Source organism: Pseudonaja textilis, chromosome 1 (genome assembly GCF_049901715.1).
Source record: "Pseudonaja textilis isolate UNSWEBS1 chromosome 1, rPseTex1.2, whole genome shotgun sequence".
Lineage (NCBI taxonomy): Eukaryota > Metazoa > Chordata > Lepidosauria > Squamata > Elapidae > Pseudonaja > Pseudonaja textilis.
In genome coordinates, this window is record NC_141990.1 from 9,674,150 (window position 1) to 9,696,090 (window position 21,941).

The 21,941-nt window shown below is 39.1% G+C and overlaps 1 protein-coding gene across 21 annotated transcripts in view; it reads right to left on the minus strand.

Annotated features, from left to right (window-relative positions):
• MSI2 (musashi RNA binding protein 2) overlaps positions 1 to 21,941 on the minus strand; it is a 568,377-nt gene that overhangs the window by 12,794 nt on the left and 533,642 nt on the right. For 10 of the 21 annotated variants that reach the window (XM_087925606.1, XM_087925572.1, XM_087925597.1 and 7 more), the window contains one exon: positions 15,401 to 15,577. The exons of the other annotated variants lie outside the window; for them this stretch is intronic. In XM_087925606.1, coding sequence (XP_087781732.1) covers positions 15,401 to 15,577 — 177 coding nt within the window. The remainder of the gene's footprint in view (positions 1 to 15,400; positions 15,578 to 21,941) is intronic. 21 annotated transcript variants of the gene reach the window in all.

The window sequence follows — 21,941 nt, forward strand, 5'->3', positions numbered from 1 at the left end:
AACATATAAATTGTAATAAGACAATCCCTACGACTGGAACATGGTAGGCAGTTCACTTTTATGACTATTTTTGTAAAGGGAATTAGATTAGCAAGATCATCAGGGAAAGCACTGAACTGTTAGGTGCTTGCTTCAAACAGAGAGAAACAGAGAAAGGGAGAATTGCTGGAGACCCAACCCTGCTACCTGCATGCTAAGAAAAGCAGAGCTGTTTTCTTCAGCTGATTGTTCATGACCTTTCAAAATGTATGACCTAATTATTAAATGAACTTTTCTGTCACTAGTCTGTCTGTAATCCCTAGAGATGACGGTGCTTGGATATAAAACTACGACAACAACAACTAGGAGTAAGGAGACCTCTCTGGTTATGGCCCTGCCTCACAACACAAGTGGCTCAATAGTACTATACAGAAGTGTGGCAAGAAACAAAAGTCCAATTAGTGCCTGGCTTTACAGGCATTGCACTAAACATAAAAACAGGCAGAGCTTTGATGGCCCTGTCATGCCACCATCTCGACTTTTCAACTACATGTGTGGACATCCCTGGCACTCTATGAAGGGAGCCACAGAAAGAAAATGAATCTCTAGAGAGCTGAATTTATCCCAGTTGGATCCAGCACACAAAGGGTTTAACTAACTCTACACCATCAGTTACTTTATGGAAATGCCAAAGCCCATTTAATTCACACATTTTGTTGAACTGATCCTTCGAAGGAAAGAATCAAAGAATGAAAGAAACGGCAAGTCTCATCATTTCTAAATTCATTTCAAAAGTTGGTTAATGGAGAAAACATTTCCTAAACCCCGGATGGCTAGACAGGCATCAGTTGGAATGACTTGGCCACCTCAGTCAATAAGAAGGGAGACTGTGCAACCGGGTGCTCCCATAACCACAAAGAAAGGAGCTAACCGGGTTAGATCTGTTGCAATTGAGCACTTTTAAACATTCATTTTAGGCAAACAAATGCACATTTGAGTACTTTTTCTTTCCATTCATGAAAGATGCAAGTTTCCCAAACAAGTTAACATGGCATGTAAGTCTGATTCTTCCCACTTTCCTCCCTCCCCTTGCCGGTTCGGACAAGTTATTACAGTACATCTGAGATATTGGCCTCTGGTATTTCTCTGTCTACTCTTTGCAAGATTCACTGCTTTATTCAGACTCAAGGAGCTATTTGTTTACCTAAGGAAACTGTGCAAATATACACATCTGCTGGGAAAGTTTTCAATCTCTTAATAGCCACCTCCATGGTTAGAAAAAAAAAATCTGTACGACTGGTTGAGGATAAATCACATCCAATTCAGTTTATATCAATTTCCTGAGCAATGTGCCATCTGTGGTTAAATAACTAATGTTTGCTTGGTAGAGGGCAAATGGGAAGGGTTGCCTGTTCCGAGAAAGAGGGAGAAACATACAGGTAATCCCCGACTTACGACCGGTCACTTAACATTACAAGAGATCCCTGCCCCAAAGCTAATTATGACCATTTTTTGAAGTTATGGTGGCTATACACACCACCCCAGGGTCACCACCCTAGGGTCACATGATCACATAGAATAATAGAGTTGGACAGGACCTTGGAGGTCTTCTAATCTAACTCACGGCTCAGGGCATTTTGCATGTTTGGTAGCCAGCTCACCTTCATTGCCACTGACAGCATCACAGTGACTGCAATTTGTGAAAATTTTTTGCCACTTTCTGGAATTTACTTACAGTTTCCGGCAACCCCCACAACTCATTGCAGAAAATTGGAAAAAAAAGGTGGGAAAAAAAAGGTCTGAACTCAGCTTACAACTACAAGAGCTGGGCTCAATTCCAGTCGTAAGTCGAGGACTAACTGTAATTTACAGAGAAATGGGGGAAGTCCATGTGACAACACTGCTTAAAACCGACAAGAGGAAAAGGTGAGCACGATCAAACCTGGGATAAAAATATGGAAGAACTCTATTGGGCTAGGCTGTATTGGAAAAACAAAGCCATTTTAAACGATATTGAAGATTAAACGTCAAGCTAACTTTTTTTTTTTGTTTTCATTCATGAAGAAAAACATCCAGCTGAGATATTCAGAGGCCTTATATTAAATTGCTGGAGCAGACTTTTGTTTTCCAGTTCGATAAAGTGGATATTGGCCTTGCTGACAGCTCACCAGAATGCTTTCCTTTGCCAGGCGAATGAACATGTTGGCCTCAGAAAGCGATCACATGCACAGACACACATGGGCTCCACATCTCCCATCTTTCAATCGCACCATATGGAAGCCATGCTTGGTTTGAGCGGAGAACCTCCTCATAACGCGAGGCAGTTCGGGTAAGATGGCAGCTCAGCACACCAACAGCTTAAAAGTCTGAGGCAGAAAGTTCCAGATAGAATGTGGGGTGAGTGAGTGGGGAATTGGATTTTCTTCTTCTTCTATTGCTTGAAAGAACCTGTGGTTTCATGGCTCTGGAGTCTTTCATGAGTACTTCCTAAAGAACCCAAGGAAGATTTCGGTGACTGACCTGCTCTTTTTCCATCTCTGCTTAAGCTTGCTGGGACAGAAAGGTCTTCTTTGGAGACCTGGGACTCCAAGTTGCATGATGTGCACACGGAAGCTTTTCTTTTTAGATTGGGTGCCATACAATTCCATATGTTAGCAAAGGTGCAAAAATGTCCTCTTGATGGTAGGAATAAGTGGAATAGCCAGGGGAATAGACTGGGAAGGACTGCATTGCTTTAGGTGGAGATGGAAGGAAATAATACATAAGCTGAAGCTTATTGGAACTTAGTGGGACTGTCTCATCAATTTAATGCCCTGGTTTTATGGACGTTGTTGATAGCTATTTTAACATTTTAAAAATACTTTGACACTGTGGCCAATCATATGACCCTATTTTTTTTAAAAAAAATAATCGAATGCCAAATTTTAATATCTGATGGAAAGAGTATCAAGTGGTCAGGGATCTCCCCTATTCCAGAATGAGACCTAAATTTAATTAACATGCTCAGCTAAGAAGGTTTGCACCAAGGAAAATGGAGCCATGCGTCAATCTCTTCTTCCACATGACCTTTCGTATCTACATCCCCATGGCTGGAGCACTCATCTGTGGTATCACAGAAATCTAAATCACCTTATTTACTTCAGTAGAGTTGTTCACTAAGATGCCAAGAACAATAAATTGCCAAGTTGACAATTTGAAGGAAAATAACAGTGAACACGAAGGATTCTGTATTTTTTTTTTATACCTCAGTCTTTCCCCCACCCCTATGCCTCAATCATCCCATTCCTAAATTATTGTAATTTCCTTAGAGAACAATAATTCAGAGCTCACTATACTGATTCCATGCTCTGTTCTATTGCACAGTCAATAGTTGGTCATTTTTCTAAGTTGTTGTATGTCACAAAGTAAAAGTGTTTACTTAAGTCAGGCTTGGAGATGAATGCTATAGCTTGGGAGATATGTTGATGAAGATTCTCAGTTATCTGGAAGTTGAGTCATGGCAACTGGACTTATTTTCTTCTTGGTTGGGAGATGTTTCGCTGCTCACCCCAGCAGCTTCTTCCGTCTGAATAAGTCGGTAAAGGGAATCTGAGCAGGCAAGAGAGTCGTTGGAATCTGCCAACTTCTTAAAATTCTTGGGGGTATTTAAGAAATGTCTCAAAATACCACACACTTTGGGGAAGAAACCCCAAAGTGCAGGGATACCCCTAAGAATTGTAAGAGTTGGTACATTCCAACGATTCTCTGCCTACTCAGATATCCCCAAATATTCTTCGGTTGAGACCGAAGAAGCTGCTTGGATGGGCAACGAAACTTCTCCAACCATTTGCCACAATTCAACTTCCAGATAGTAGTTTGGAGGCAGAATCTTTCCTTCTTCTCCCAAAGGTGTTTTTTCAAGAGGCAACTGGGCTTTCTGGAAGTCCAGTTGCCTCTTGAAAAAGCACCTTTTGGGATAACCATGAGCTGCATGACTGAGAATCTCCATAAACTTATTTTCTTCTGCTCCCAAACTTATTTTCTTCTGCTCCCTTGTAATGGAAAAAACAACTCTGAGGGGAGGCAAAATGTGATGGGGTGCCCTTTTGTTTGGTTAACAAATGGTCTTTTCCAGAATTTCTCCACTGGAGGTGCGTTTGAAGCAGAGGAAATTTGGGGTGATTCTGAACCGTGAAGGACAAAGCTTGTCTCGCCCAAGACTTTGAAAAAGGGATCTGACACCTTTAAGAAATAAATGAACGGAGGGAATAAGCCAGCTAAGCAGTCACAATTATAGGGTCCACATGAATTGGAGACATGGCCAAAAGGAGTCCTTGTATTCATTTAGTCTGCTCTTTGCTGAACTGAGTTTTTAAATGTACTTGAAGTAAAAATGCATTTATGCAACTGCAGTCATGCGTTATGGATGGTTCCAATATGTTTTGAAGCATTCCAATCAACTATGCATGTTTTCAGTGAGAGGATAAAATAATGTGGCATACTTCAGGGCTATTTCATAAAATAGCAGGGTTTAACTTCTGCTGATATGTATGCTAGGCATCACAAGGGTCAGGAAAATATTTTCCAGCTTACCACACACAAATCATTGCTTAGGTATAGTCTTCATTGGTATGCTGATTGTTATCTCAGTGCAAGGTGATCTGAAAGGGTCTAGAGATGGGGAAAAAATGTCCAGAGCAAGAGCAATGCTTTAAAATCTAGTGGGGAAAAATATCTCCTGATTGACCTGGATAGGCCACAGATTTGGAAAAGCATGACATATTACAGGTAGTCTTCAACTTACAACCATTCGTTTAATGACCGAAGTTACAACAGCACTGGGAAAAAATGCCATTGACTGGTTCTTTCACTTACAAGTTTCACAGCATCCCCATGGACGCTTTGATTTTTATTTATTTGATTTGTCAATTGCTTACAAGATAATAGGTATAAGTATAAACATAGTTATGAACACATGGATACGTATAAGAAAAATAAAAGAAACAATAGGACTGGGATGGTAGGCACATTGGTGTGCTTATGCACGCCCCCTACAGACCTCTTAGGAAAGGGGTGAGGTCAATAGTAGATAGGTTAACCAACAGTAGTAGGTTAAAGTTTTTGGGGGTTGGGGAAGAAACAATGCAATGAAAATTTGTAACCAACCTGTATTTGTGATAGTCGCAGTGATGATCATTTATGACTTTCCCAGGGGGGCTCCCAACAAGCAAAGTTAATGGAGGAGGTTGGGATTCCTTTAACAACTTTGTCATTTGTTTAACGACCATGTGATTCATTTAATGACCATGGTTTAAAAAAAAAGGTAAAATCAGGTGCAAATCACTTCATGATCGCATTACATAGCAATAGAAGTTCCGATCCCAGTTGTGGTGGTAAGCCGAGGACTACCTTTATGTCTTTGTTTTGGAGTAAATGAAGTACTACAGCTGTTTCAAAGCAATGACAGTGGTAACTGCAGCAATATCTCTTATAGTGATGATGACGGTAAGTGGTAATTATCCACTTCTTATCCAAGTATGAGCTGTGGTGGCCCAGTGGTTAGAATGCAGTATTGCAGACTGCCAGGAGTTTGGCAGTTCGATTCCTGACAGGCTCAAGATCAACTCAGCCTTCCATCCTTCCGAGGTTGGCAAAATGAGGACCCAGATTGTTGGGGGAAATATGCTGACTGTGTAAACTGCTTAGAGAGGGCTGTAAAGCGGTATATAAGTCTAAGTGCTATTGCTATTGCTATTGCTATCCTTTGATAAGTCTAATTCAGCTCTCCGTGTGTTACTGTGTACCTTTGTACCTAAGCTTTTTCCTATAATACACTTTGGAGAATCATTAAAGCATTGAGAAAAATCTTCTTTTGCTGCTATTAAATATACCCATATCACATACCGTTTGTGCATTCAGGAACTAGAAAATTTAAACAAAACTATTTAGTATGGTAAATCAAGAGTAATTTCCCATCATTTCTATACTAGCCATGGGTGCAGAATCACTGTGTCACACTCAAATGCAAAAAAGAAGGCAAAGATTTTGTGATGTTCCGACATATCTTGATGTCTGTAAAGTATCTAACAAAGTGCCACTCTGATTTACAGGCTAGTTACATGATAGCTGAATGGCAGGCAATTAAATGGATATATAGCTGCCTCAAAAATCACACTCCAAGGGTGTTCATCTACAGTTCTTCATCAAAGGTGAGAGATATAGGCTATCATGAGATTGGGTCCTAAGTCCTGCACCCTTCAGTATTTTTATTAATGACATGGACAAAAAAATGAAGGGAATTTATAAAAAATGATAAATAGCTAATATCCTAAAAGCTATAAATAAAATTTAAAACATTTGTGATGGGTTAAGGAAATGGGCTGAAAAATAAGAGAACGAAAATAGTCAAGTGCAAAATTTAACTTAGAAAACAGAAATTGAATGCACAGGCATAGATTAAGGAAGGCTTGTTGAAATAGAGAAGACTGCAAACACAATATGATCTTGCACTGTGTTGGAGCTTCAGTAAAAGTGTGTCAAAATTTAGGCTGCCTTAGCAGAAATATAGTTCCCAAATCATGGGATGTAATACATAGCTTGATGTTGGTCCGACTCCACTCCAATTGTATCCAATTCATAGGTATTAATTCAAAGAGGAGCAACAAGGATGATCAGACAATTAGAGAAAACGTGGAAATGAAAAGTTCTGGAATGTTTATTAGGGAGAAAAGATGACGGATGGAGAATAGGAAAGCACTCCTCAAATATGGGAAAGGAGACCATTTGATCGATAGAGAGATGGGAGGCATACCATTTTAATAAATGAATAAATGACCGAATGAATATTCAAGTCCTCTTCTTTCTTTTCAAAGTGCAGGATTTGGAATTATATAACACCAGGACCAGAGACAGTCTCAAAGTCTTGAGAATACCCCCTTATTTAATTAGGCTGGATCACACCATTTGATAAGAAAAATAAGGATTGGTAATATTTTGGGTGGTGCCTTCTATCTAGATGACCCCACCCCAATACAGGCCTCTAGAGAAAAGCAACTGCTGGCTAAATATTACAAAAAACAAAAACAAAAAAACCTTCCTAGCAGTTAGTGCAACTCAATAGTGGAATCAGTGACCACCCTGGGCTCCTGGACAGTGATTGTCTTCTCAACATCTGTTTTCAAACCCAGGCTGGCAGCTTTCTCTGGGGAATGTTTTAAACTGGATTCTTGCACTGAGCAAGGGGTTGGACTCAATTGCCTAAAGGCTCCAATTCTTACCTTCTTTTCTGCATGCCCTACATGTTACAAAATCTTGGAAGAAAGGATTTGAGGGAACTGAAGCACAGCTGGCATCTCATACTCCAATCTCACCAGATGGTTTAGAAACAAACACCTTGGAGACAAGAGGATGTGGCTGACATACTTTTACGGTACAACCACCCGGATCCCATAAGGGCCTCAAAATTAAGCAATGTGAAAATATAGGAGAATAGGAATCTGATTTGGACTGTAAAAACAAATCTCTTAAAAAGCCCCTAAGAGGGAAGGTAAAAAGGAGAGATTCACAGAATTTAAAGACTTAAAGTCAGATCGAGGTACAAGATAATATAAATTGTACAGGGTATGCAATGTTTTTTTTTAAAAAAAGAACTTTTCAATTTAAACTAAACCAAAAGCCATTGCTTTGTTTTTCATCCAGAGGAAGAGTGTTCCAACAAGGAATGAATCCACATGTTTTATCTCAGGATGCATTTGAATCAGATCATATCAACCAAATCCATCTGAGTGAAAGACTCACAGAGTTGGAAGAGTCCAACCCTCTGCCTAGGCAGGAAACCCTACATACTATTTCAGACAAATGGTTATCCAATCTCTTAAAACCTACAGTGTTGGAGCACTGTATCTGGTGATACTTCTTAATGTAAGAGTCCAACCCCCTTATTTATTTCCATGTTTGAGGAAGAATAGTGTCCAACAATTTCTCTAGTATTTTGTCTTCCTAATAATAATAGTTCCTAGTGCACATATTGGGTAGAGAGACTGAGAATACCGTAACTGGGAAATAGCATTCCCTTTGAGTACTACTGAGAATGCTGCTGAGGAGCGACAAGAAAACCCCAAACCCAGATATCCAGTGTGATCTGAGCCAGCAAATGATTCATTGCTTAGCTTTCCTGTGAGAAAAAAAAAGTTCATGAAAAATATTCCTTTTTAAAAGCATCACAAATGTCGAGGAATCGAGATTCCAACTTGCACTAGTATACAATGTTTCTGTTCTCGTGACATGTTTAATGTAGTCATGGGGATGAGGCTACCATACCTTGTGAATGGAAAGCCAGGTTAATTGACTCAGTCAATTAACAAAAGTAAGTTATGAAATAGCCCCAAGTCTGCCTAAGACTACACTTAACTCCCTTCAGTTAACTCTGTCTTCCAAACAGTGAAGGGCACTTCCACATGGTGTCATTTGACATTTCCAGTTCCTTCAAGCTGTTGTTAAGTTAGGTACACTATAAATGACTAAAAAGTGCTCATTTACTATATGGCTCCACTTCCAACTTGGAGGAAAATAGAACGGAATGCTCTATCCTGGGCTGTGTGCTCTCTTCTACATTTTTATTTATTACTTGAGTGAGGGAGTTTAAGGGGCTGTGTATCAGATTTGTATGTGGCCCAAAGCTGAGGTTGTAGCTGATTCTTTAAATGAGAAAGAAGATGGTAGAAATGGTTGAGTGGTGGGGTGACATGGATAGGATGAAAATGGAAGAGGTAGAAAGGCAGACTATCGATAAAGTTCTGTGTTTGGGCAAGAAAAAGGTAGGGAAATATACACAGGACAGGAAGATCTGGCATGGGAATAATTAACATTAAGAGGATCTAGATGTCCTTGCTGGATTACAAGTAAAACAGGAGGCAGCAAACATCATTTTTTTCTGCCCAGAGGTCATCTAGACCTCAAAAGATCAAAAAATATGCTCCAATGTGAGGAACATGAGGGCAGAACTCTGAAATAAGGTGAGACCTAATACAATCTCTTGCTTATTTGCCACCTCCCTCTTACTAATATACTGTCATTGGAGCAAGCATTTTTGGTTGCCTTGAGGGTTCTGGGTGCTTTGTTCAGGAAAGCATATGCCCAAAATGCCTTTTTGTGGATTTTGCCTCTCCAATTTCTCTTGATCTGTTGAACGCAAAGCTCGCACCCATATTGGAAATGTTTGTTATTGTACTCAAGCAGACTTATATAGGTCTTGATACAACTGTTGCTTTCACTTTTCTCAAAAATGTGCACTGAAGTCAGCTACACAGAGCAAAGTGAATTTTTTTTTAACATTCCAGTGTTTAGCCTGAGAATCAAATATGTCAAATATCAGAAAGACTATATTATGCTAAGGAAACAGCTAGAGTGTAGTGTTTAAAGGCACCAAGCTAATAAATCAGAAGATCATGAATTTCTAGTCCTGCCTTAGGCACAAAACCAGTTGGGAGACATTGGGCCAGTCCCTTTCTCTCAGCCTCAGGGCCAAAACACTTCTGAAAAGGAACCAAATCATCATCATCATCATCATCATGAGAGGCACTTTGGCACTGAGCTAGAAACCAAGAGACTGTGGATTTTGGTTCTTCCTTAGACGCTCCCTGTCCCTCAACTGTAGGAGCAAGACTAGACCAAACTATTTTCCAAAATGTTGCCAGATTGACATGGACGCATGTGCACGCACATACACGCAAAAAACTCCTATGGCTTCACAACAAAGGTTTTAATTCTCTTTCACTTAGCTTCTAATCCTGCAACACTTCTAAAAGAACAAACATCATCAGCGGAAACCTAAAAATAAATTAAGTTGTATACTCAGGTTCTGATCACATTTGCACAATCTCCTCAACTATGTCATATTTAAGTCCAGAAATGAGTTTTTCTACCAGGCAGCCTTTGTGATCTGTTCTTCTAAGCTGCCTGCCATCCTGTACAATCCGGCAGCTGTGCTGAATCTCTTCACCAATCAGCTGGAGATGAAAACATAATATCCGCCACCAGAAAACCCTAGAATAAGCCAATTCCATTTGATCATCATGAAGTTTTATGAAGTATAGGGCAAAGCAATACTTTTGAAACAGGTAAAAATAGAAATTCACAAACAAAAATGATGAATTACTATTTTGGGCTCTTCATAAATTGGGGTCAGAGAGGTTGATGATTGCAGAGGGAGGAGGAAGAAAATGCTAAAAGCCACTATAATCTTCAGGTTTATTGGACAGTGGATCTAACCTTCCTGTCAAAGCCAACTTGCAGCTCCAAAATGAGTCTCCAGTGGGAATCTAATAAAGTATGAAAGTCAGTTTTTTTATCTTCCCCGTTAGGAAACATAATAGTTTGCCAATGTTGTGGGAGAAAAAATATCCCCACTTCAAATAAGGAACCAAAAGGTTTGGACATTGATGGAAAAAGTATATTTTTCTGTCATGTGCAACGACTGCATTGACTGGGTTCTCAGCCAGAAAAATTCAAAAGGCCCCAAACCAGGCAAGGTTATAGGTTATATACCCCCAGATGAATGATATAGAAAGCTAAGGGAAAGATAAATCAAGCTATAACTTTTACAACAGGAATGTAACGTGTGATATACTATAGGATGATCTTATAATGGCTATTCCAGGATCTCTATATTCTTTTCTACTACTTTCTATCTAACCTATCCTGATGATAGATATTAACACTATGTATCATAAACAATATCTTTACTATGTCCATACATTCCACCCTTTACACCAAAAGAAACACAAAAATCTACTTTCTATCTTTTTTCTCTCCAGCATCATCAGGCAGACTCTTGTACTTCTATGCCTTCCCTCATGTTTATGTCATGTACAATACTCATATTCTTTATATCACCTCAGTTTCTCTGTCTGCTTAGTACAGAGAAGATACAATCAATATGAATCGCATTATTCACAGGATAAACCAACCCCCATTTAATTTAATGTACAAAACCACACATGACTCTCAGTTACAGAAAACCACAGCATGATGTTGGTGGGTTTCTAGTGGCCCATACTGACCCGAGGGGAAACCAGTTTGGTGTAGCAGTTAAGGTGCTGGCCTAGAAACTAGGAGACAGTGAATTCTAGTCTTGCCTTAAGGCTGGAAAGTCAGCTGAGAGAATTTAGGCTAATCACTCTTCTCTCAGACCAACTCACCTCATGGGATTGTTGTTGTGGGAAAAATAAGAGAAAGAAAAAGGATTATGTATGGTTGCTGCCTTGAGTTACTTATAAAGTAACGAGGGACAAAATAAATAAATGCACAAACAGATAAATAAAAGGGTGAAGGGAAGACAAAGTTATAAAAAAAATCAGAATTTAAAAAAAGGGTGGAAAATGAAATCTCCAAAACAGGCACTAAGAAAATTAAACTAGTATTCCACACTATGTTATTTACTACTGTGTTTCTCATATAATAAGGCCGAGTCTTATTTTTTTTTGAGCCCCGAAAAAATGGCTAGGCCATCTTTTGGGGGGTGACTTAATTCCTCCCCCCCTTGCATCTTTGGGCGGGCAGGTGGCGACGGCTTGGATGTTGACCTCGGCGTTGGTGAGGCACTTCGTATCGGGGTCAACGCAGGCAGCACCATATCTGGGTGTGCAACAAAAGTACTTCCTAACAGCAAGCCCCCCCCACCATTCCCCACCGTTTCGCATGTTTTAATATAGGCCTTAATTTGGGGGGGGGAGGGGCTTAATTTCATTTCATGCCTATAAAACATGCTGGGACTTCCTATTGGGGGAGGACGTATTGTTGGAGAAACAGGGTATGTGTTTTGCTGATTGGATTAAATCAACCTTCTCAAAAGTAACATCTCAAATGTATTGGTCTGGTAGTTAACCATCATGGTGGTCCAAGATATCTTGAGGGCAACAAGATTGGAGAGAGCTAGAGAACTTATTTTCTTCAGAAGCTATTTTTCTTTTGTTGCTTGGCTACAGAAAAATCATTATGGAAAACTTGAGGGCTCATGGAGTTCACCCCCCCCCCCAAAAGGTATCATGTGCTGTTTTGGAAATTAAGCATTTTTAATTTAGTATACATTCCATATTTGACAAATGGGGCAGAGGACAAATGATTGTACAAGCCTCTTGTTATAGAACATGACACCTAATTTAAATTCTCCCTGCTTTTTTTTCCTGCTAGATTTGATATCCATCGTTCGTTGTGTGACCTTCTATGGTTTTTTTGCAATGCCATCATCTAGGTACAATTTCCAAATCTCATTAGGAATACAATTATTTTCGTATACACTTTCCAAGTTCATACCATCTCACTCCCAGACATTCTGATTATCTACCTAGAGCTTTAGAATATTATTTCTGTCATTGCTAGAGTGAGTCTTGTTGATAAAACAATGTAAGAGAGAAATTCTGGAAGATAAAATTGAGCAGCAACATATTTGCAACTAAATTTAACAGGCTTCATTGGCAATATTTGAAAATAGCATTGGAAAGTGATATTGTAAACTAGCTCCAAACAAGTTCTTTAGATCTTTTCAATTAGTTGCATTTACCTCTTGAGATTCCCAGAGTTCTCTTAGGTTCAGATGTGGCTTTCCATAGAGTGTAAATGTGTGGGGAAATTTGAGAATACTTTGGAATAGGTATTTTGTGTGCAATTTGAGGGTCAAGTAGTTACATGTGGTTTCTTCAGGCAGAACTATAAGGGAAAGCTGGCAGGAGGAACTCTTTCCAATTATTATACAAAGGAATGCAATTAAAATGATTTTGAACCAAATTAGGCTTTCTAAATTTTTATTTGATCATGTCATGGACCTGATCAAAGCCTCTTCTAATCCTAATTCACAAGCATGAACTAGCACTTCTCATTCAAGAAAAACAGAATAACAGAGTTGGAAGGGACCTTGGAAGTCTTCTGAACTGAAGAAGCTTCTTGGATGAGAAGTGAAACGTTTTCAAGGAAAAAAAAAAAACAAGAAAGCCCAGTTGCTTTTTGAAAGAAGCGCCTTTGGGATGAATTTGGATGTTAACTTAAAGCCTACCTCCAAATAAATCCAATGATGGGCCAGAAAGGTCACCGCTGAAAAGATAAATTCTTTTCGACAATCTAAGGAGGGATTTCCAGCCATGGATCCATTAGGCCATCTGCCTTACTACATGGATCATTACTCTGATGTGACTTCAGAAAGTAAGGGGGGAAAGGCTGGCTTCAACTTCAAAGTAATTCTCCCACCCCACCCCACAACACTTTTATATCCAACAGTTGACTTTGGTATGTAAGTCTATAAGGCAATCTGCTTGGCAAGGACATTCATAGGATGTTAACAGAAGGAATTTAAAAAAATGTGCCCTTATGTTGGTTTTAGCATGTTGTGCAGAGTCAAAATGATCTCCTCTAAGTGGTTCATTCTGAATGAATATTTTAAGCTTAGCAGGAGACAATTAGGCCATGCAACGAAATATGTACAACTGGAACTGATGGGTAATGGAGTTGGCATCAAAATACAAGAATGCCTGTTCTCATTTGAGTCCTCTTCCAAGTGTAAAATCCTAACTATTTAGCATTTGAATATGGAAAATTACAACTGATCTGCATGGAACTTGTGTACGCCAATGAGAATTTTGCATGCAATTATGTGTTTGATTTAACTTGGAAAGAAATCTCAGAGGGCAGTTTATCCCAAGCACCAGCCAGCTATATAACCACTGAGTTACTTTTCAGGGCTGGTTCAAGCTGATCTCTAGCATCATAGTTTACCAATCAGCAAAGGAAATATATGAACAGATTGTTGAATAATAGTTTTTCAACCCAGCTTGCATTACGGAAATAAAAATTCCTCTCTCGGTTTCAGTTCAAGCTCTCAATGGCAGGGACAGTTGAATAAATCTGGATAGCACTACTCAGAATTCCAAATGAACTAGATGGCAGGGCTGCTCTAAAGTGGCGCTTTTTTTAAACTCACAGTTAACTCGAGCGTGCAATTTTTGGGTCAAGTATTGTTCTTATGCAAAGGACTGTCATGCTGAACATGGGCCAAAGTGGTCTAATTTGTTCAGAATTGTTCCAAAATGCAGGACAGGAAACCATGGATGTAAATGGCAAGAAAGTTGATTTCAGTTGGAGATCAATCTTCCTAACAGAGCTGTTCAACAATAAAACAGATTGTTTTTAGGAAGTGGTAGACTCTCTTTTGCCGCAGAGGCTGTAAACAGAGGGTGAATGGCCATCTGTCAGGAATGCTATACTGAATATTCCTGGACTGGGTGAGTCTTGGACCAAATGATATCCGAACCTTTACTTTTATGACATGAACCTTAAATATCTGTCAATTTCCCCTTCTTTCTCCTGTCACTCAGAGATTATGTTTGCATTCATCCATTTCTTTTTTCAAACAGATATAGCTTATCATTTGTCCAAACACGGAACTGTGGTTAGTTTAAACTATCGTTATTTCAAACAATTTAGTTTCAGATTCTTATTTCCTTTTTTCTTTGGAAAAAAGAACAAACTATGGTTAGATGATGCAATCAACTTATTTTGATGACTTCTGTGCACCAAGTATAAACTGGAATGAGTAAAGGAAAAAGTCCCACAGACAAATAAAGGCAATGGAGGATCTTTCTGGGTGAGACTGTAAATGTTATAATATGTCACATTTCAAAACCAATTATCTAAGACTTAAGTGGAAAGAAAGTCAAAAATTCTCAAGAAAAAAACTAACTGAACTTCAGTCAACTTTTGTTCTTGTCTTTGATTTAATATCCGGTCAGTGGTAAGAGTTCTGGAGAACCTTCCTCATTATTTTCTAATGTTGCTTGATCTCATTAAGCACAAACACACACACACACACACAAACAAAAGTCAACCTATATTATTTATATTCTCCATTTCTTTATAGGCAACCTGAAGGAAGCAAATAGATCCTTTCAAACGTAAATCTCTTGGATCACATACCAGTACAATCAATGGAATATCTTTATGAAGTTTAAAAAAAGTGCAGCAACTTCACTGGGATCAAAAACAGGACTTGAAAAAAGTCAAGGCCTCTTGCATTTTCCATTGGACTCTTCCAAGACTACAGATCCAATTCCATGGAAGGAGGCCACATCTTATCTGAGGGCATGACAACGGAAATCCTCTCCACATAAAATGCACTCATGCAATGGCCCTCTGCATCTTGCCAACCATTCTCCTGTCAGGCATTATGCCTCTACCAAGATGTTTATCGCATTTGGACCAACTGTTGAAAGACATGTCACAATTCAGAATTTAAGGAAAATTGATCCAAATTCTGAAACTAACAGAAATATGTACGGATGAACTTTGATAGCCATGCAAACTTTCTTCTGTATGCCAAAAAAAAAAATGAGAGATGCTGTTACCATAATTGTATTGCATTGTTTGCTTCCCCAAAGGAATGAAATTCCATACAAACCTGGGCTTTTAAACTGATCCGGGCTGGGAAGGTGGTGGAGGGGGGAGTTACTCGCTGAAGCAGGGTGCTCGCTACGAAGCATCTGAGCCACCCGAGGCCCCATGGAATCATAGTCCGCATACGATAATGGAGCCCGTTGGTCACCGGGCGGAGAATAGAAACCATAATCGGGGATCCCTGGAGATACAGTGACTCTATCATTGCAGATACTAGATTGGTGCTGATTTTCAATATTAAAAATGTACTTTTTTTTTTACAGTTATAATCATCGAAACACAAGACAAATATTAAAAAGTAGTGTTTTGAAAACAGAATGGTTCATACATGTTCCCAATACCCTTGCTGTTTTTACTCAATTTTGCTGATAGAAAAATAAGACTGGGTATATAAAACAAGGAAACTCACCACCTGGTTTACTAGAAGCCTTTTTCCAGAGCAGGAAAAATGATGCATGAGAATGAAATATTGGCCCTACTGATTAAAATAATATGGAATACATTGCAATAGAGAACTGAAGGAAAAAGCTAATTAAAGCTAATTTTCAATGCCTGTGAAAATTTCCTTGTCCCTTGCCTACAGAAAATCTCCCATTTATCCACATATACAGATTCATATGAAATATGCATTTAGACATCCATAATATCCCTACCCAAAACATGTGCTTAAGTCAATGTGTGAACACAAACCTTTCTTAACCACATATAGTAAATATATCCTTCGCCTGATTTAGCTTACCTCGATTGCCCTGACGTTCTGGATTCTCCAAGACATCCTCTTTTAATGCTATATCATTTAGGCACTGCAGTTAGTTTACTATACTATCTCACAAACCACAGGAAGAGAACTTCTCCTTCTCAAGTCATACTTAGAACAGTAATGACCATTATTGCTTTAATAAGATGTGTCAGTTTAAGGTGCCTTCACCTTCAATCAATTGATTTGAGTCAGAGTAAAAAAAAGGGAAAGGTGAATTTTCTGAACCTGCATATAATCTCAAGATGGAGAACTTCTGAGAAAATAAATACATCAAGAACAAAAATCATAGATGAAGCTGAGCTCCTTTTTTATCTTAGAAAAAGGGAGAAAACACACTCTGGCCCAAAATGATAAATGCTACAATTTGGTCAGATTTCGGATATTTAATTTAAACTCAAAATGGTGCATGGGGTGTGTGTGTGTGTGTGTGTGTGGAATCTTAATTTTTGAAGAACAATTCTCAAGTAGTTTGTGAAATATACTTTTGCATAGACTTTAATGAAACAGGTTACCCGTTTATTCCCCGAGTTTAAGCAAATTTGTGATGCACAAGAATGGCTGATTATTTAACACCTGGATGGAAAATGTACACACTGCTATTGCTCTTGTAATCAGCAGTAGCAGCTGAAGAGCTTCTCTATGTAACTGCTGGGTAAGGACATCTGTTGGTTGAAGGTCAAGTATTGCCAATATTATTCAAAGTGTTGGCTATCGTTTATAAAGCCCTTCAGGACATAGGGCCAGATTATCTGAAGGACTAGCTCCCATACATTTAAGAGCCAACGAAGTGGGTAAGTTCTGGGTCCCCTTGATTTCAAGTTTCAACTTTGGGGACAGAGGAAATGTGCCTTCTCCATGGTGGTGCCAGGTGTAGAGACTAGGGAAATTGTCCTTGATGAAGATTTGTTTTTTTTTTGCCTAGGCAAAAAGAACAAAATCATTTTTAAGTCCAGAAAATGTTAGGAAGCTGCTTGAACAGGGCTTCCCTTATTCCCTGAAGGAGGAGGAGGAGGAGAAGGAGGAGAAGGCTAAATATAATCAGACTTGCAATATTCTGTTATTATAGCTAATCTCACTAAACCTCCCTGTGGAATTGATTTCATAGTCTGGTCAAGGCTGACATCTGTCCTCTGGAATAAGGTCCCCTTGATAGCTTTCTGGAACGCATTAAAAGTCCCGACCTTGAGGTAGGGTGATGAAGCCCCTCATTAGATATGTTTGTCAAATGCCATGTAATTTCCGGGATATGCAATTTTGTTCACTACAGTTTTTCTCCTTATTTTGTTGTAATTTGTGTTGTTCTCAGGGGTGGGATTCTACCGGTTTGCACCAATTCGCTAGAACCGGTCGTTAACATTCTAAGCAGTTCAGAGAACTGGTAATTTCTTCTAATTACTGGCCTAATCCTGTAAGAAAGGCAGGAAGGAAACATTCTGGGGTTGCTTACAGAAACTGCCTCTCCGTTAACCCTTATTACATTCTTAGCAGGACTAGACTTCCTGTCTCAGGAACCTCTCTGGAGTTCTTTCCCCTCCTTTGCTGGTACTTTGCTTGTGTGGAGTGACCATTCAAAGTTACAATGGCACTGAAAAAAAAGTGACTTATGACCATTTTTCACACTTACGACTGTTGCAGCATCCCCACAGTCATGAGAGGCCAGGCGAGGAGATGCGTGCCTCGATGTGAGTGATATCGAGCTGGCCACACCCAGCCAGTCACATGACCACCAAGTCATGCCCACCAACTAAGCCACGCCCACAGAACCGGTTGTTAAAAAAATTGAATGCCACCCCTGGTTGTTCTTATATAGTTAGCAGCCCAGTCATGTGATGTTGAAGTAAAAAAAAAAATCAAATGACAATCCTGGAAAGATCAGAACAGGGAAAAATACGTAATACGTTCTTTTGGTGGGGGGGGGGAGGGAAGTGAACAATTTGGAATAGTACTTCCTTTCTGCTTTCATTTAATTATGCTACTGAAACATTTCTCTTTTTCTAAATCCACGTTGTACTGTATTCAAAGGATGCATTGGCTTTATAATTTGTAAACAAGTCTCATAAATAGTTATTTAAATCTCATAAACACATGTACAAATAATTCCCATCTCCCATAAGTACATTTGAGTCAAAATTAACTAGTCAGAATTATTTCCATGCCAGCTTTTATATCAAGTAGTACCTTTTGGTCCTGCCTTATGTTCCTGAAAGAATTGACAGACTCGATTTCAACTATTTCTCTTTTCAATTGCATTAGCTCTTGGGACCACCAAATTGCTTATAGGTTGCTTTTTTAAGATCATGCTGCCACATGGGATATGTCTACTCAGATGGATGAAAATAATAGTCTCAACTGGGGAACTGTTTACATCTATAGACGACTCCTAGGGACCTCCAGGGGACACTTAAAAAGTGGGTGTTCCAATCTTAGCTCAGCACAAGCCTAACAAATAGAGATTGCATAGACACAACCTAAAATTTTCCCCTGCGTCTGCCCAACAAGTTAACTCTTCTGTCAGTAGTCATTATATGTAATTTTCACTGTCTGAATTCTGGTTTCCTCTGGAGTCTCCTTTTGAGGGATTGTCACAGAGAGGAGGGGGGGTCAATTCTCCAAAGCACCTGAGGGCAGAATGAGAAGTAATAGGTGGAAGATCATTAAAAAGAGATCCAGCCTAGAATTAAGGAAAAACTTCTTGGCAGTGAGAACAATCAGTGGAATAATTTGCCTTCAGAAGTTGTGGGTGCTCCATCACTGGAGGTTTTCAAGAAGGCACTGGACAACCACTTGTTCAGAATAGTATAGGGACTAGAAGGTCTGTTCCAACTCTGTTATTGAATATTCTAGTAGCTTCCTTTTCCCTATCACCAATGGAAACATGCACGCACACGACTGTGCAAGTGATTTGCTCAAAAGAGGAATGTGAAGCCCCTGGACCACTGCTGGAGGACAAAGCAAGATTGAGGAAGACCCCATATTGTTGTAATGCTTTTTGGCAAGGAAGACCACACTGACAACAAGCTGCTGACATAGCTCTCAGTCTCTGAATCTCTCCTCACACTTGCCATAAGCAACCACATGCAATTTGGCAGCCTTTGCACCATCAGTGTTTATGATAATAGCCATGTGTGCTTGAAAGCAGCAGGAAATTTTCAATATAACTATCATTAAGACAAAATGTTTTAAATCAAAGCCATTACTGGTACTGAGAGTTAAAGCTCACAAGATTAGGCTGCTTTTTATCTTTATGAAAAATTCATAGAACAAGCTGCCAAACAACATCTTCTTGCTCGAGAGAGTAAATGATATAATAATATTTAATGCTGCCGATACAGATGAAAGTGGAGGCATAAGTTGCATGCTGTAATGTGTACATCAGGGAGACTATGTTGAACAAGGAGCTCTGACACTTAGCACATGTAATGTTGGGTAGACAAGCAAGTGGGAAGTCTGCTGTTGCCTTCCCCAACTTTTAGACTTCAAAGATCAGCGGCTGCTCTTCACTTCCCTTGCAATTTGGTTGCAAATGTACAGCTGCAGTGCAAAGGTGGAACTAAATTCTCCAGGGCTTATTCAGAAAATAGAATGTAAGAAACACTGAAGCACTTGAACAAAAAGCACCCCAAACACATGCGGCTTTGTTGGCCAAGAACTAGGGGTTTTCACAGAGCCCTGTAGACCAGGCATCCAAGGCCTTCAACTGTTTGGAGGGGAAAATACATATCAATTTAAGCCATGCTACCAAAATACAGGTAGTTCTCATTTAGTGACTGAAAATTATTCCAGCAACTTGGTTGTTAAACAAAATGGTCACTAAATGAACACATAACTGACAGAGAAAGAGGGAGAGAAAGAGAAAAAATCCTGCAAAGATCACTGACTGGTGTTTTATCATCCAGATGCTTCCCTGAAAAGTGCTAACCACAAGTTAACAAGCTCAGCTTTGTGACCTTAATTAGGTTAGAACCTTCCTCCGGACGTGCAGCTGCTGCCTGAAACAGACCAGACCTTAACCAGTTTCACATTGAAGGCTTTTGTTGTGCATTTGTTGGAAAATAAATTGTTTATTATCATACTTACAAACTGTCCTTTTTTGAAGCAGTGGCTAAACAAAGATTACAAGTTAGTACCTTGTTGATCTTTGATGTCCTTTCCACTGGCTGTCTCTGAACTCCTTTAGTGGCACTTTATTGTTGAGGAAGCTCTGACACTGCTTCTTTGTGGATGTGATAGGTTGCTAACAAAGTCAAAGGGGAGTGGTCATTATCACTGTTGTCTTAAGGAAATGATGAACTCCAGGAACTGAGCTACCTCCCCACTCAAATCTTTGGCTTGCTTGTGAGCAACACTACAAGCTCACTGTACCACAGGGCAGAAAAAAAATCTATAAATATGTATCATCATATATTATTCTGCATGTCAGCCTTAAAATGTGTTGGAATAATTTAAAGCTAAGATTACTGTAAGTAGCATTCATTTACACCTGCAGAAATGTTCTTTTTGCATTTCGCTCCTGAGATAAAATTGAAGATCTACAACTGAAACAACTGGCACTGTTCAAAAGTATCTTAGTTTACTTTCTACCATACACCTTGTGTTTTTGAATAGCTAAGCCCTTCAGAGAGCTGCTCGGCTGCTGATTTGGAGTTCATAATGTTGGAGGAACAGGGGAGCATTTACAGAGATGGAATTCAAGTTAATGGGAGTCTGACAGAAAGCATATTTTGGTAATATAACTGATTGACTGAAGATCTAGGTCAGAAAGGTCTGTGTTTTCTTATAGATTCTTGCAGGACAACTGTGTTAAAAGTATTTTGCATAAAGTATAGGTTAATGAATTGTAGAAATGGACAAAAAGAAATTCATATTGCAAGCTGTCAAGTTCCATCTACCAATGTTTGGCTCAGAGTCCAAAACGGCAATCTGGTAGAGAAGAAAGGAGTTAATTATTGGACCGTGATTCTTCCTTGTGTGGTTTTTCTGAAGTTGGATCAGCATTTATTATAGTGATAAATTATTCTTAGCTAATTTGTCATAAAATAAATAGCATCTGGCATTACTCCAAAGCTCTACTAAGACAAAGCAATTCTGCTGCAGAGAGAGTGCAAAAGAAATGTTGCTTTGTTAAGCCAGGTCACAAGAGTTCTTCTAAAGCAATTATTAAAAAATGCAGCTATTGCTAACAATAGCAATAAAGCAATCTCTTTAATAGATGCTTTAGCAAAATTTAAATTTGAGCAACTGATAAAAGAGTGCTAACAAGTGATTGGGGACACATCCACACAATACTTGATGGACACAGGTTTTCTTTTTAAACCAACTAAAATCAATCAAAATCATTTTTCTAGGGCTTACAATTGCTCTTGATGGCAAATAAGCGTACCTCTCATCAAAATGAGGATGTTTTACACAAAACCAGTATTTAGAAATTTCTCCTTATCAGAAATATTACACAACGACATCCGCACAAGAAGCCAATCCCATCACACTCAAGACTGGACCAAATTTTGCCAAGAGAAAGAGCAATCAAGGAGCCAATTTTTTTTCTCGCAGCTTTCGACAAAAGATTTTCCACTTGAGGGGTTCATCTTTAATCATTATAAAAGCACAGAAGTTTAATCCATTTTTGATGTAAATGCTAATAACTGCGTGTCCTTGAAGTTCAAAGTGGTCTTTGTGCATGGCAGTAATTAGCCAAGCAAGGTGGTCTCTGCCTTCTGCTTCTAATGACATCCTTAACAACAAACAAATGTCAGCCTTACAAAAGCGGTAACATTTTTTTTTTTTG